Source organism: Suillus paluster (genome assembly GCF_016628075.1).
Source record: "Suillus paluster strain FC165 chromosome Unknown EDB91scaffold_115, whole genome shotgun sequence".
Taxonomy (NCBI): domain Eukaryota; kingdom Fungi; phylum Basidiomycota; class Agaricomycetes; order Boletales; family Suillaceae; genus Suillus; species Suillus paluster.
Genome location: NW_024537675.1, coordinates 15,068 through 29,208, shown reverse-complemented (window position 1 = coordinate 29,208; position 14,141 = coordinate 15,068). Strand labels below are relative to the sequence as shown.

The 14,141-nt window shown below is 49.8% G+C and overlaps 3 protein-coding genes across 3 annotated transcripts; all 3 read left to right on the top strand.

The window, feature by feature from the left end:
- The first annotated feature begins 1,531 nt into the window (after positions 1-1,531).
- EDB91DRAFT_1167952 (TPR-like protein) lies at positions 1,532-5,872 on the top strand. Its single transcript, XM_041320076.1, has 11 exons — positions 1,532-1,991; positions 2,062-2,198; positions 2,376-2,442; positions 2,492-2,574; positions 2,629-2,731; positions 2,783-2,961; positions 3,010-3,166; positions 3,218-4,796; positions 4,843-5,409; positions 5,444-5,542; positions 5,725-5,872. The coding sequence occupies exons 1-11, from the start codon at positions 1,637-1,639 to the stop codon at positions 5,738-5,740; spliced, it is 3,342 nt and encodes a 1,113-aa protein (XP_041170954.1). The 5' UTR covers positions 1,532-1,636; the 3' UTR covers positions 5,741-5,872.
- A 2,674-nt stretch (positions 5,873-8,546) lies between these two features.
- EDB91DRAFT_1254697 (Golgin subfamily A member 7/ERF4 family-domain-containing protein) lies at positions 8,547-9,394 on the top strand (the record flags this gene model as incomplete). Its single annotated transcript, XM_041323857.1, has 6 exons — positions 8,547-8,618; positions 8,661-8,870; positions 8,925-9,074; positions 9,127-9,228; positions 9,296-9,324; positions 9,379-9,394. The coding sequence occupies 6 exons, from the start codon at positions 8,547-8,549 to the stop codon at positions 9,392-9,394; spliced, it is 579 nt and encodes a 192-aa protein (XP_041170953.1).
- A 1,889-nt stretch (positions 9,395-11,283) lies between these two features.
- On the top strand, positions 11,284-13,959 carry EDB91DRAFT_1167942 (uncharacterized protein). Its single transcript, XM_041320075.1, has 6 exons — positions 11,284-11,827; positions 11,882-11,943; positions 12,001-12,087; positions 12,138-12,293; positions 12,316-13,335; positions 13,390-13,959. The coding sequence occupies exons 1-6, from the start codon at positions 11,470-11,472 to the stop codon at positions 13,561-13,563; spliced, it is 1,857 nt and encodes a 618-aa protein (XP_041170952.1). The 5' UTR covers positions 11,284-11,469; the 3' UTR covers positions 13,564-13,959.
- The last annotated feature ends 182 nt before the right edge of the window (positions 13,960-14,141 follow it).

The following is a 14,141-nucleotide window of genomic DNA, read 5'->3' as shown; positions in this document are numbered from 1 at the left end:
ATGATCTAATTCCCATCGGTACGTGTACCAATCTGTCGCATCGCATTTTCACGCCGTTGATCTAACCCCCACACCGCAGCACACCGCCCCAGCCTGCCCCAACTTACACAAATGTGCCTGCTGGCACGCAGCACTTCTTATTTTGCACCTCTTCTCTTCCGAACTTCGCCGATGAGCAAGTCTTATTCGCCGGCCCGATGAGCCTGACGATCCTTCGCACACTCTACTGGCAGGTCATTGAGCGCTCGCTTTTGGGTATAGTCCAGAGGAAGTTTTATACTGTTTCTGGCAATCCTCTTCGACATCAAAGAGTGTGTTGGGGAAAGGTTTATGTAAACTAGGGCATGAGTTGCACACAACTTTAGATTGGCTCTGTGCCAGGCCATCTGGTTCATTCCAGAGAGATATGAATGACTGCGCAAATTGTTACCACGGCAAAGAACGACTACTTACAGGGGGGGATCAAACATCAGTTAGTGATCTATGAATCCCAACAGTTTGATGCGCACCGACCGGGACGGAGGTAGATCAATCCGGTCGGAGGATCGCGTTAATTCATAGTTGTGGTGGCAATTGAGGCGATTAAGTACGAGCGCTGTGCTTGAAACGAAGTCAGCGGGACGCTGGTTCATGTTGATTAATGGAAATATGTAATTACCTTCTTGGTCAAACGCGTGGTCGTCGTCTTCTCGGAGAAAAAAAATGGAAGCTTGAGCATCGTTGGCACATCGCGTCACCAAATTGAATAATAGCAAGTCGCCTGATTAGGTGGTCGGCACCACCCTCAGGCCTCAGGGTTCGCAGCAGGTTCGACGGAGATCTGGTAGAGGAGTGGAAGAGGCCGCAGTAGTTGTAGCAATCATGGAATGGAACGTGGATTTACACCGCTGATACTCGCCGTGACATCGCATGTTTCGATAGTAAGGAGTACTTAGTTGTGCACGTGGAATATCATGACGGGTGGAAGTCAGCTGGTTGGTTTAGCGAAGCGAGAGATGGCGGCCAAGTAAGAGTCCAGAAGGAGTGAACATGTATTTCATTTTCCATAAGTGAGAACAAGATCAAGATTAGGATACGCCACTAGTAAGCATTGACAGGAGGGTACCTGAAGGGTAAATTAGGTAGAAATTGTACTTCTAGAAGTAAATTTATGAATAGACCCTGGATACAGCTCACACTTTTTTTACCGCAACTGCGAAAAATTAGCAAGCTAGGCTGACAACAGTTGAATTGATTGGAAAGTCGGAACCAGTAATTTGGTACGTATCGCCTCCGAGATCGTTTTTCTAGATCTGGAAGGGTTGCCGTAAAAGTACCGGAAGTGTGGCACGGCATTACGCGGATTGGCATTTCAATCAACTTTTTTTCTTTCAAAGACAGCGACTAGTCATCCGTTAAGCTCTTTAACTCACGCTAGTGACCAAGATTGGGCATACTTCCATGAAACTCCACATGCGAAAAGAGCCGAGATCAGTTACTGTATAGAAGGGAAAAGTAGCCGACGGCCAAGGCCCTGATCTCCCCTCTCCCGCAGCTTTTCATATATATATCATCATCCTCCAAGGTTTGTCAACTTTCCCCTCTTCGCTTCTTGTTCTCAAATCTATCTGGCGTAAATCGCCTTATACCACAAATCATGTCCCACAGACATTTACAACGTCAGTCTGATAGGGATGTGCGCATGCATGACCCACCTACTCATTCTCATCCTCATGCTATCCTCACACATCCCCAACACCAACCACCACCACCACCACCACCACCACCACCTAACTCAGCACATCAACAAACTCATCTAAATGGAAATGCATCAGCCTTGCCTACTACACCAGCTCTTTCAAATGGTTCAAGCCATGCTCATACAGCATCCAATCAGATCGTATCGCCTGTTGTAGTACCTAACGCTCCCGCCTCAAACGGCGTTGCCCCCGCTCCATCTAGCGTCATTCACAAATTGGCAGTAGCCAATGAGCAAACGTGGCTTTTGATCGGTAAGCTTTTCTTCATTTTCCGATTTGAAAGTGAACCCGGCTAATGAGTTTAATCCTCTTATTTTCCCAGGGCGTGTCGCGGAGCAAATGGGCGACCTTGAACATGCGATCACGGCTTATGAAAACGCTCTACGGCATAACCCGATGTCCCTGTCAGGACTTACACAAGTAGCGGGAATCGCGCGGATCAAGGAAAATTATCCAAAGGTAGGAAAAATCGTTGATCCTATTTCGTGCCAATCCCCCGTCCAACCCGATGTCCTCCGAGGAATTCCCTTTCGTCGCCTATCTCTCAGCCTTTTTGTTACGCCCTCCCTTATCTCAGATCATATTTCCAATCTCAGATCTTAAACGTGGCGGCTGATGTCATTCTTTCTATATTAGGCTGTCGAATATTTCCAACGCGTTCTTCAATTGCAAGAAGACAACGGCGAAGTATGGAGTGCACTCGGTTCGTTCATTTCACAATTATATATCCGGATATACTCATCGCCATCCAGGGCACTGTTATCTCATGCAAGATGATCTACAGAAGGCTTACTCCGCTTATCAGCAGGCCTTGTACCTGCTCCCAAACCCAAAGGTAAGTCTCGTACTCATATCACCATCTCTTCTCCGTCCTCATGTCAACCCGAAGGAGGATCCCAAGTTATGGTACGGTATCGGTATACTCTATGACCGGTATGGATCCTTGGACCACGCCGAAGAGGCGTTCGCTTCTGTCCTCAAGATGGACAAAGGTTGGTTTTCTTCTCCTTCGCGAAGCGTTCCGGTATATATTCATTGCGCAGAATTAGATTTCGATAAGGCGAATGAGATTCTCTTCCGTCTCGGCATCATCTACAAGCAGCAGGGCAAGTATGATGATTCCCTCAGCTGCTTTGATCGCATCCTCCGTAATCCTCCAAGTCCTCTCGCCCACGCCGACATCTGGTTCCAGATTGGACATGTTTACGAGCAACAAAAAGACGTAAGCAGTTCTCCTATCCTATGCTGCAGATGCTCATAATCCTTGAAGCATGTCCGCGCTAAAGACGCATATGAACGTGTTGTTGCTGACAACCCTGGACATGCCAAAGTCCTACAGCAATTAGGGTGGTTGTATCACCAAGATGGATCTTCTTTTCAGAACCAGGAGCTTGCCATTCAGTACCTGACCAAGAGTCTGGAAGCTGGTAGGTTCCTGTGGTTCTATACTTACATTCGCTTCTAATGCCGTCATCCAGACCCCTCAGATGCTCAAAGCTGGTATCTCCTTGGTCGTGCTTACATGGCCGGCCAGAAGTACAACAAGGCCTACGAAGCCTACCAGCAGGCAGTTTACCGCGACGGTCGTAACCCCACCTTCTGGTGTTCCATTGGCGTCCTTTACTTCCAGATCAACCAATTTCGTGATGCTCTTGATGCATACTCGCGTGCCATACGTATCAACCCTTATATTTCTGAGGTCTGGTTCGACTTGGGCAGCCTTTACGAGAGCTGCAACAACCAGATCTCAGACGCCATCGATGCCTATGCGCGTGCCAGCGAACTGGACCCTGGTAACCACGTCATTGCGCAGCGCCTCCAGCTCCTCAAGAACGCGCAAGCGACTGGTGGTCAGCTTCCTGCTGCACCAGGTCCTCAAGACGTGCACCCAACTGCGTATGCCAGCGCCGTCGTTCCTCCTCCAGGACTCACTGGTCCTCCTCTCCTGTTGCAATCAACTTCAACTCGTCCCCCTATCTTCAGGCCTCAGTCCAACGGCCCGCCTAGCGGTGACAATCTTCATTTGCCCCCTCCTGCACCTGCACCCGCCTCTAGGTCATCCCCTGGTCCGTTCCGAGGTGGTCCTCCGCCGCCCGTAGTGCTAGACGAGAGTCGTCATATCCCTTCACATACGCCCCTCGCGCCTATGGACGTCGATCGTCCACCTCATCCTCGTGACTACCCCGGTTCATCGCGTGAGGGTCCAGGTCGCGGGCCAACTGGTCACCAAACCCTGCTTCTACACCACCCTGTTCCACAGCAGCAAGTGCAAACGGAGGAGCTTCGTAATTCCGCCGTCCACGGCCCTGGTCAGTACAATGACCACTTTCCTGGTCGTCCGCTCAGGGTCCCTTCCACGTCCGTCTCGCCACCGCCACCACATAATGCACGAGTCCGATCGCCTGGTCCTGGGTACCCAAACTACCCTCCATCAAACAGGCAACCTGTGGGACCTGCCCAGCCCAGCTTGGCACAGCGATCGCCGCCGGCTTATCCGCGGGAGGCACCTCGCCCAGAACATGATATGGCTTGGGATCGTCGTGGGCCACCTCCTGAGCATCACCGTGAATGGGAGCGTGAACGGGACCGTCGAGGACGCCCTGAATACCCCTCGCATCCTTCACAGCAGCCCTACTATCCCTCACGTTCTCCTGGCCCTCGTGGACATAGCCCGATGGACACGTCTCCTCGCTCGGCACATCCGTCGGCACATCCTTCTCGTGCATACTGGGACTCCAAGCCCCCTGGTGGTCCCCCTCACCCGCGCTCACCTCCTCCAGGTCCTCCTGAGGGTGGGCACTGGCGATACGACCCTGCACGCGAACAGGAAAGAGACGCACGGGAGTATGAGCGCGAGCGTCAGCTGCATGAGCAACGCAGGCATTCAATGGGTTTCGCTACTTCTCCAGAAGGCATCCCACACGCGCTTCCTCACCATATGGGGAGCAACTCGCGCCCCTCTGAGAGCCCGCGACCCACTCCTGCCCCTGATGCGCGCGATCGCAAACGGAAGCAGATGAAGGACAGCAAGGACTCGGACTACACAGAGCATTGCTGGTACTGGTGTCATTGGCGAGGCACCCAAGAAGGAGAAGAAGCGGAGGCAGCGACGCGCCAAGGACGACTCTGTTCGGTCGTCAGATTCTAATGGTGTTCCTTCGAACGCTATGTTCAAGATTGGCTCTTTCTCTGCGAAAGAGGGTCCTGAGACGTCTTCCTCAGGAAGCAGGTCGTTACAGCCTTCACCTACAAGCGCAACGCCTCGTCCACCTTCACGGGTAGTAGATGACGACTATGACGAAGGGATCACGGAATCACTCCTCACTCTCTCGCACTACCGCGTCTCCGAGATGCAACCTTCATCTACCGACCGTGGCTCCGTCTCTTCGTCTTCACGCAGCCGTCCTTCACCTCCCGAAAGTTCAGGCTCGCTCAAACGTCCTCTGAGTCCAGTCGCGGATGAGATGGACGCAAAGCGATCTCGGGTAGATCTTGGCAAGCGCAGCGCATCATCTACATCAGGTGGACGACACACTCCCATACCTTCATCTCGACCGTCGCCTATACCCTTCCGCACCCAGCCTTCACATTCGCCCGAGTCGCGTCGCACTCCATCTCACTACGCTACTAGTCCACCGCAACTAGCTGTAGTGCCTTCCACCTCATCCTCGTCCTATTGGACCTGGCCATGCATCACATGCCAGCCCACCTGCTTCCATTGCGCTCCCTCCCATCGCCACGCTGTCCCCTCAATCAAGCATCCCATCGCCGTCTGATGATCGCATGATTCTCGACTCTACACCGTTCTTCCACTCCTCCATCGCGAGGAAAGCTTTCCGAGGTCATGAACCCCGCAGCAGGTTCTCCACCAATGAAGCCGAACAACATCTCCTGCTCGCTCACAAGAAAGGACTGCGCCTACCCCGCCTTAATATCGGTCACCTATCTCTATGTTTTTGTATGCGCTTGCTATTTAGGCTTGAAGCTCGACCCTCTCATGACCGCATTGACGAAGCAGCTACATCGTATCGCATAATACAGATAATTATCCACACACTCGCATGTACAAGATACATTGAACACACTTGTCAGACAGTCCGTAGACTTGCAAATACCCATGTTTTGTGCATTTCGATTCTGATGGTTTAGCAAAAAGTGGGACTTTTCTCCGATAGATGCAGATACTTCTTCGAAGTTTCGACGAGAGAGAGACATGATCTAGCGCTGGAGTCGTTGATTCTATCTGTTGATCTGACAGGACTTTGGCAAATCGTCAGATGGAATGTACCTGCTCTCTCGCGAACGCCAGCCCTATTAGAATGTTTCGATGGGACCTAATGATCACTCTAGTGTTGTTCTCAACCACATCCACGCGTTATTAGACAATTGTTGACTCCTTCAGCTGCATAGCGGCACGGTGTGCGTCTAAAAAGCCTTTATAGAAGGAATGTCCCCCTTCCTTCTATTTGTCTACCTAGGGGAAACTGCGGTTGCGGAAAGCAGGTGACTAACCAGTACTTTGAAAGGCATCTCACGGGACTGTTCCTGTTCTGAGTTCTCCCTTGAGCACACAAAACACTGTACGGCTGGATCTTTTTTGCGTTGCTTGCCCACTAGCTTGCCAGCGTCCGGGAGGACGTGAACAGAGCTGATAGATCATCCCCGAGAATCCTGCCCACCCCGACATATCTCTCCAGATGAACACGATCTTCTCTCGATCTCAACTTCTCTCTGAAGGCTTCGATTCAGACTGTCCGGATGTCTGTCCTCCTTTGGTTTGTTGTTGATTCCCTTGATAAATGCACATCCGCAACCGAACTCGCTGATCTCATCTTTTTCCACAAGATCTTCGTGAATCTGATCTGCCCTCACCATCTACACGGGAGGTGAAACCCCGGTTTAGAAGGAAGAAGTGCGCTTCCTGGTGTGCGAGATTCTTGAAGCTTCTGGAGAAGCGTTAATATTGCCGCCGATCGTCTCGTTCATAAACACCGCACATGTTGACGAAAAGTCTCTGTCCCAAATTTCCATAGTCGATGAGAGACGAGGCTGCGCAACTTCACCTCTCGATGACTATGATGGGGCGTCCGAGCCGAATCCATGGGGAGACGATATGCTTTTTGGGATCGTTATTTCCTCCGCTGGCTCGCAAAGCAGTGGTATCTGCGCTCTTGCCTTGTCATTTTATCCGAAGGGCAGCAACTTGTGGAAGTGTATGTATTTCCGATATTTTTGCGACTCGGCACTTTACCGGTGCCCTGAGAGTTAGGGAGATACGAACTGTGTATCTCCTCAATCCTCAGGGTCACGTCTCAGTGACGAGTCTGAAGCTGGCGAATGGCGATGAATTCGCGTTGTCCTGTCTCAGGGTCACGTCTCAGTAACGGGTCTGAAGCTGGCGAATGGCGATTATGCAAGAATTTGCGTTGTCCTGTCGCTGCACGTCGATATCTTTCCTTCGCGTTGCCCGAGTGTTTACAGCGCTTATGCGAAATACACATAACAAAGGTATGCTCACAAATCATGCTTTGCAATAACAGACGCGACACTGACAAAGCGCAGTGATTTCAACCCCTCATGACAAGGTTTGAGCGTTCGGCGGAGACGTATCGCAGCCGCGCATCGGAGCAGTAAAATCGGACTTGTGCGCGGCTGATCATTTAAACGTCCCAAGTCACCGGCTTTGAGCGCCTTCTATCTACGAGATCTCGAGAGGTGATCAGTTTTCTAGAAACTGCGGTGTGCCTGCGAACTTTGCGGAGGCCGCCCTCGTTCGTACCGCAGGATATGTGGTTGAATTATATTCCTATAGATAACGAGAGACTCGTAGCTAGGGTGATGCTTCTACAGGTACGCTGATGAAGTCAAAACTAATGAGAAATCCTGGGCAGGTTAAATGGGACGCATGAAGCACTCACTCGTATATGTATGCCAGCATGAAAGGAAATCATCGCGGCAGTAAATTTTGTTGAGATGTTGAGATGACGCAATGCAAGTAAATCTGTTCAAGCTCTCACCACGTCCATCCTCGCGTCACTAGGAGACTCGTCAAAGTATCGCAGTATTAATCAAAAGTTCATCCCATATCATATATCTACCCGCAGCATACTCTACCAAAGCGCTTGTTAGGCTGCTATTGAATAACAACAAGCAGCCACCCTTAGCGCTTCCCAACCTTGCATCTTCAATGCGCATTGACAAGTCATGACATCTCTTGAAATTCCCATGAACGATGAATCCACATCCCATACCCACTCCAATCAGAATTCTTCATCCTCTGACCCACCGACTCACAACACGCGGTCGTCTTCGTCATCCTGCCACGTCCAGCCTCGTTGCTCCAGCGCAGCCACCCTCCTCTCTAGCAACCTCGTGGACACGCATGGACTTCAACAACGAGGAATTTTCAGAGGACAGAGCAGGTAGAATTGAGAAAGTTGGGCAGTTTTGAAGTGGGGCAGAGGGACATTCGAACCGAGGAACTACCGCTGAGCCCACCACTCACACGCGTACCTACGAACGCAAGCACGAGCGTGCGCATCCTAACGCCACCGCTGGAAAACGATGAAGGACAGGGTCTGGAGGAGGTGGACATTGCTACCCAGGAATGGCATCCCATTACACGCGCAGGATCACCAGCCAGGTTGGACGACTTATCCTTGCACGACCATGATAGCCTCCACATTGGCTCCGAGACAGATAAGAAGCCTCGGAGGCAAGCAAGTCGTAAACCGGCGCATCTAAATCTTGAATTTAGGGAGCCTTCACCTCAGCCTTGGGAGATCGTCGATCCGCCGCCTGTCAACCATGCCCGCCTCGATCCCTGAATACTACTCGCCTCTTACGGTCTGCAACGTTTACGTCTCAAGTGCAAAATGGGTACGTTCCCATTTTTCATTGTGGTTTCTTCTATGCTGACAGTTTACTGTCGAACGTAGTCGTCGGCGACCGTTGATTCCCCACTCATCGTACTACTATGGACCACCTCCATCAGACTCGGCCTACGGAACACCACCAGTTGGACAAATTGGTATTCACCACCCTCGAGAAATTGTACGCGTCGAAAGGGATTATATCGGAGGAGAGCTGATCCAGTTCTCTTCAATATATCCTATTGAATTTGACGGTCGAGTACTGCAAACTCCTATCTCCCCTCGCACTGCTTTTCTAACCCCAAAATACTAGATAACACCAACGCGATTCATGGAGACCATCAACGACATCAACGAGATCCTTATATCCGCGCATAGCGCCCGCCACTCCTTTATATACAACTTTCTCGCAGTCGCCACCCTGCACCTCTCAACATTTTTCCTCACGTCACACTATGATAAGGTTTGTCTCTGATATGCAATGTGGCGTAGCATGCTGAAGAAAGTTTGCACAGGAGATGCGACGGCTAAAGCAGAAAATAGAAGAAATGAATACCCAAACTTATAACTCCGTTGGGCTAAACATTCTGTGGCCCCGGAACGTGGCTTTTCTTTTCGTACGTGTTTTTGACAACCTCCGCGTCCCTGTGTTGATCATTACCCCACGACACTGCCAATCAACAGCTAGAAATTGAATATTATGTGCGTCGTTTGTGCGCCGTCGGCGGATTGTCATATCCGCGAAAGCTAACCATCCTTGTCCTCAGTGACCTTTTCGAGTGATATTGATACCAGACACATACACATTTCAGACGACGCACTTACTTACTTATTGTACATCATCTTGCCTATGTCATCGGTACAGGGATAAGTAACTTAATTTAATTGGCCGAAATGGGGATTATTGGTTTTTCTAACCGTTGAAGTGCTACCGAAGCCAATTGTGTTGACCCCTAGTAGTACTAGCAACTTGAAGTCAGGGACGAGAATGTTCGAAAGGTTGATCTGATTAAGTTGATGCATATGGTTTTATGGGCGTCACTTGGAAAGTGCATACGTAGTCTCTTCCGACGGCTGGAGCCCAAGTCGTCACCGCTCCAGGCGGGCTTGTATGTACGTAGTCAAGTCACCGAGGGTCCAGCACGATCGTGATCGGTTGATGTACTGAAGTCAATCAACGATACTGTCAGGGGGCCTGGAAAGGTTCGGATCACCAAAGTTACTATTTCTAGCGTCTTGAGTTTGATCGAGTAGTTTAGGCATTTGAGATACGTACACATGTTGTGCGCAATGTACATCCCTCCTGAGCTTGATGCGGTGACCACGGGCATGCTATCGAGGTACAATCGACGACGATATGCGACTCATCAGCCCTACAAGGCATGTTTTGAAGTCACTCACCTTTGTTGATCGATGACAGAGGTGGTCAAAGCACATCAAGCTGCTGTCGAAGAACCGTGAGAGCGGCGATCAAGTTAATTCGAGTCAAAACGTCAGTGGCTGCGGAAAGCTGTATAAAACGGCGTGATGGGCGGTAGAAGACAAAGATAGCACTCACGAGTCACAGGTTTCACTTTCCCAAATCACACAAGCAACATTCGGAGAGCTCGGACGAGAGGAAGAATGGCAAGACAGTAACGAGACAAGGAGGTTCAATTATAAATAACAGAAAGCCCTTGTCTGGACTCGAACGATTAGGATGTATGGGGTATTGTACTGAGCTCAATGCATACGTACTATTCTGGGAACTGCGATCGCTGTCCGTAAAAGGAAACTCTGAGCCAAGGAACCGAGACGCCTAAGTTACCTCCTCGGGGAAATACAAGAGAAGCTCCTTACATAAGTTGCGGCACACACATGACCAGCCTTAGGCTAGGAAAACCCTGGTGATAGATTGGTCGAAAAGAAGCGCGGTGAAAGTTGCGCAGCTGTAGATTCGACCCGGGTATTAGCCCCAACTTGTTAAAATCCTCTCATGGACTGGTTACGGCGAGAGGTATAATCTAGAAGCTTCCATAACGCCGCAGAGCCCATAGGTTTAAAGACCTGCTTGCGATTAAGACGGATGCACTAATGAGGGGAGGGGGGGAGGTTGAAATGCATTGCAGAGCATGATAGTTATTTGAAAGCTACGAAAACAGCAATGGAGACCCAACTTAACTCAGACATGTATGGCGACCTGGCTTGAATCAGGGTTGAGATCGGGTTTGAAGTGGCAAAGTAGCGTCCAGCTGATATTGATAATTGTCAAGTCCTGGACAAGCACCTTAGCATAGCATTGCAACCATGTGATTCAAGTACTGACCTCGGATTCTCGGACATTGATACCATCCGACAATTAGCGCCAGTAAGTCAAGTCATAGAGTATGCTGGCAGCTGGCTACCGGCACCGGGCAAGGCGCAGGAATCAAATATTGATGCACATGGTAGGGGATTGGATTTTCTGTTGGGCTATATAAATGATAACCGAAATATTCTATTAAACTAACGATCAACGCGGGATTGCAGTCAGCAACATGGACCTACCCCCAAAAAAATTGCGTCACCTCACACTGACGAGTACAGTCTGCCGTCGGCAACCCGTTGTCGGTCCTGTTAAAACTTAACGTTATTTTATTATTTCGAGTTAAATTAAACTAATATGGCAGGGGTAAGTGGTTGCTTTGTCATCGCAGACTGCTTTCACCGACAACATACCCCGTATCTCATTCTCCTGACTTGACTGCTTTAAACTTCATCTTCGCTATCGTCCACGACGTTCTCTCTCTTCTCGTCATTGTTACCCGCAGCGAGCTCATACCTTCTCCCAACCCTTGGCTCATTCCATCCTATCCCGCCTGAGTAACACCCACAATCTCATGGAGTTCCCCTCTATAAACAACTTTTGGGATCTATCACAAACTCCATCTCAGTTCTCTCAGCTTGGCGATGAAGACTTTCTTACTCTACTCCAAAAACAATTCCCAAACACAGTCACTGACCTCAATGCCGCTGACGTTGGCGCCGTAAACCCACAGAGCATACAGAAATCTCCATTGCCACGTCTTACTCCACCCTCTGATGATAGCAGCCCTAGCCCACCAAGTAATAATCATTCCCGCTCAAGGCATCAGTCTACTTTCTCCCGTGGAAATGATAACGAAGAGTCGGCGCTGAAGCGTAAGGCAAGCGATGACGACATGGAGGAGGGTCCAAGTACAAAGAATCAGCATACTGGTTCGTGACATCATGTTACTCTCGTATATAATCGACGATTAAGCCTCTGAACAGCTGATGATTCGAGCACCTCGAAAAAGGGGTCAGTGTTAAGGCGGAAGTCGGGAGGGTCCCAGGTTAGTGGATCCGTCGACTTCCAAAAGCCATATCAAGTTAATTCACCTTATCTCAAGGATGACTCACGACTCCTCAAGCGGAAAGAACAAAATCGTGCTGCTCAACGCGCCTTTCGAGAACGAAAGGAAAAACATGTCAAAGATGTGAGAATGCCACTTTACCTATTTACCGTCGCTAACGGTCCGGTTTTTAGTTGGAGGATAAGGTGGCCGCTCTCGAGGAAAAGAATAAAGAAGCGCAAAATGAGAATTCTAATTTACGAGATCTTCTCGCACGCCTTCAGGAGGAGAACCTTGCTCTCAAGCAAGCTCAATTCACTTTTTCAACGCCAAAGCCGATCGATCATTCAGTTCCGCAGGCTTCTTCATCAGCATCGCCGTCCAAGCGTTCAACCGCCATTTAGCTTCTTTAGCTCCCCTCCAGCAGCCCCGCCCTCTGCTCCTCCCGCATCACGTAACTCCCCTAAGCCATACAGCGACATTGATTGGAGTTCATTAACAACATTTGATCCCTCATTGCTTAGGGTAATAGATGAAATCCCTTCAGGTTCTATGCAAGTCGATCCATCGACCTCACCATATGGCCCATATGCATTACCAGCTCCCAACCAGTACAAGACTCTCGCCACTAATACATTCTTCATGTCGTTTGCCGATACGCCCGATTCCATGTCGTTCAATACTACCACCGACACTGACAACCCCAATAATATCAATGCTAACGGTTTGAATCAATTCCCGTTCAATTACCCTTCACCTTCGAATTCCTGGAATAGCACAAGAAATGGCCAATCTACGGCAGAATTCTCGCAATCTGCAGGTCATTCCGACTATATGCAAAACCACAGCCTAGACGAGCTTTTCGGCGAGACGTTCATGAACGGCCAAGCACCCGTCGACTTCAACGTACTGATGAAAAGCCCGCCCGCACCTACGCTAAGTCCCGTAACGCACGCAAACGGGACCGCACAGTCACCACCCAGTAGTATATCCTCACAAAACTCCGTGGCTTCCCCCCTCTCCGCAAATCCCTTATCCTCACCATCGTCAGCGAGCACATCAAACGGACAAAGCCCATTTTGGACGATGTCCCGACAAGACGCCGAAAGTCCACCTTCGGCCTCCGAATCGGCATCTAATGTCAATCCCGGAGGTGATATGCTGCCCTGTCCGACGAGGGAGGACATCGCGAAGCATATAGCTGCATCAGGTGACTCGCCGTTCACGAGTTCGCCGTTTACACAGCCCGTGGTGCGCAAGATGAGCGATTCTTCTCAAGGAGGCAATATAATCTCTTGCAAGGGCTCGACCTTCCCGAAGACAAAGGAGAGTTCGGCAAACATCGAAGTTCAGAAAGCGTGGCAGACGATTATATCGCATCCTCAATTTAAGGTGGGTGTCGGGTTGGTTGGTGGGAGGACTTTTGTTGAATTGTGTGATTTGTAGGACGCGGATATCAATGAGTTGTGTACGGAGTTTACGAAGAAGGCGCGATGTGACGGGACGAAGGTGGTTTTAGAACCAGAGGGTGTGCATCATATCTTGGAGACATTCAAAGCAAAGTCGTTGGCTCAGAAGCAACAACAACAGCAGCAAACGTCTCCCAATTCATCGAACTAGCCATCACGGATTCCCATTTGTATCACTATCTGCTAGATCGTCGTTTATCTTGCTTTCTTCGCGTTCTGCTATTTTTTCTATGGCGTATTTCCTGACTATTGCATAACTGTGATGCATGCGTGAGGATGAATCGTCCAGGGTATTGTACAATGTTCTTGGGTCGTTAAATGACAGCGTTCGCAAATACGGGCCTCCCCTCAATATTAATTGTATGCCCTCTTCCTGACAAATAATCGTAGCGCCCCTGTGCAGTGGCAAAGCCCGCTACTGTCTTCGCTCGTTGTCTCGTGGGGCGATCCTGCTGCTGATCAATATTGTTGTTTTCGTTTTCTCCATCTATGTAGATATACATCCTACTCTAAGGTAAATAGTTCATGCGCAAAGGATAGAAAGTACCAAAGGTTGAAGCGTCATGTAGTCTCATGCAGTCACTGTGTTCAGTGTCTGAGATCTGAAGCCAGTGCATGGTGCAGGTGAGTATAGCAGATGGTGACGCTTTGTAACTCGCACGCAGTGGTGCCAGGCAGTCAACTATTGACTATGCGACAGAGAATGATCTATCATTTTTTGATAGGTGG

Coding starts and splice junctions, on each gene's coding strand:
- EDB91DRAFT_1167942 (XM_041320075.1), top strand. CDS start 11,470: ATGGAGTTCCCCTCTATAAACAACTTTTGGGATCTATCACAAACTCCA. Junction 11,828..11,881: donor TACAAAGAATCAGCATACTG/GTTCGTGACATC, acceptor GCCTCTGAACAG/CTGATGATTCGAGCACCTCG. Junction 11,944..12,000: donor GGAAGTCGGGAGGGTCCCAG/GTTAGTGGATCC, acceptor CCTTATCTCAAG/GATGACTCACGACTCCTCAA.
- EDB91DRAFT_1167952 (XM_041320076.1), top strand. CDS start 1,637: ATGTCCCACAGACATTTACAACGTCAGTCTGATAGGGATGTGCGCATG. Junction 1,992..2,061: donor GCAAACGTGGCTTTTGATCG/GTAAGCTTTTCT, acceptor TTATTTTCCCAG/GGCGTGTCGCGGAGCAAATG. Junction 3,167..3,217: donor GACCAAGAGTCTGGAAGCTG/GTAGGTTCCTGT, acceptor GCCGTCATCCAG/ACCCCTCAGATGCTCAAAGC.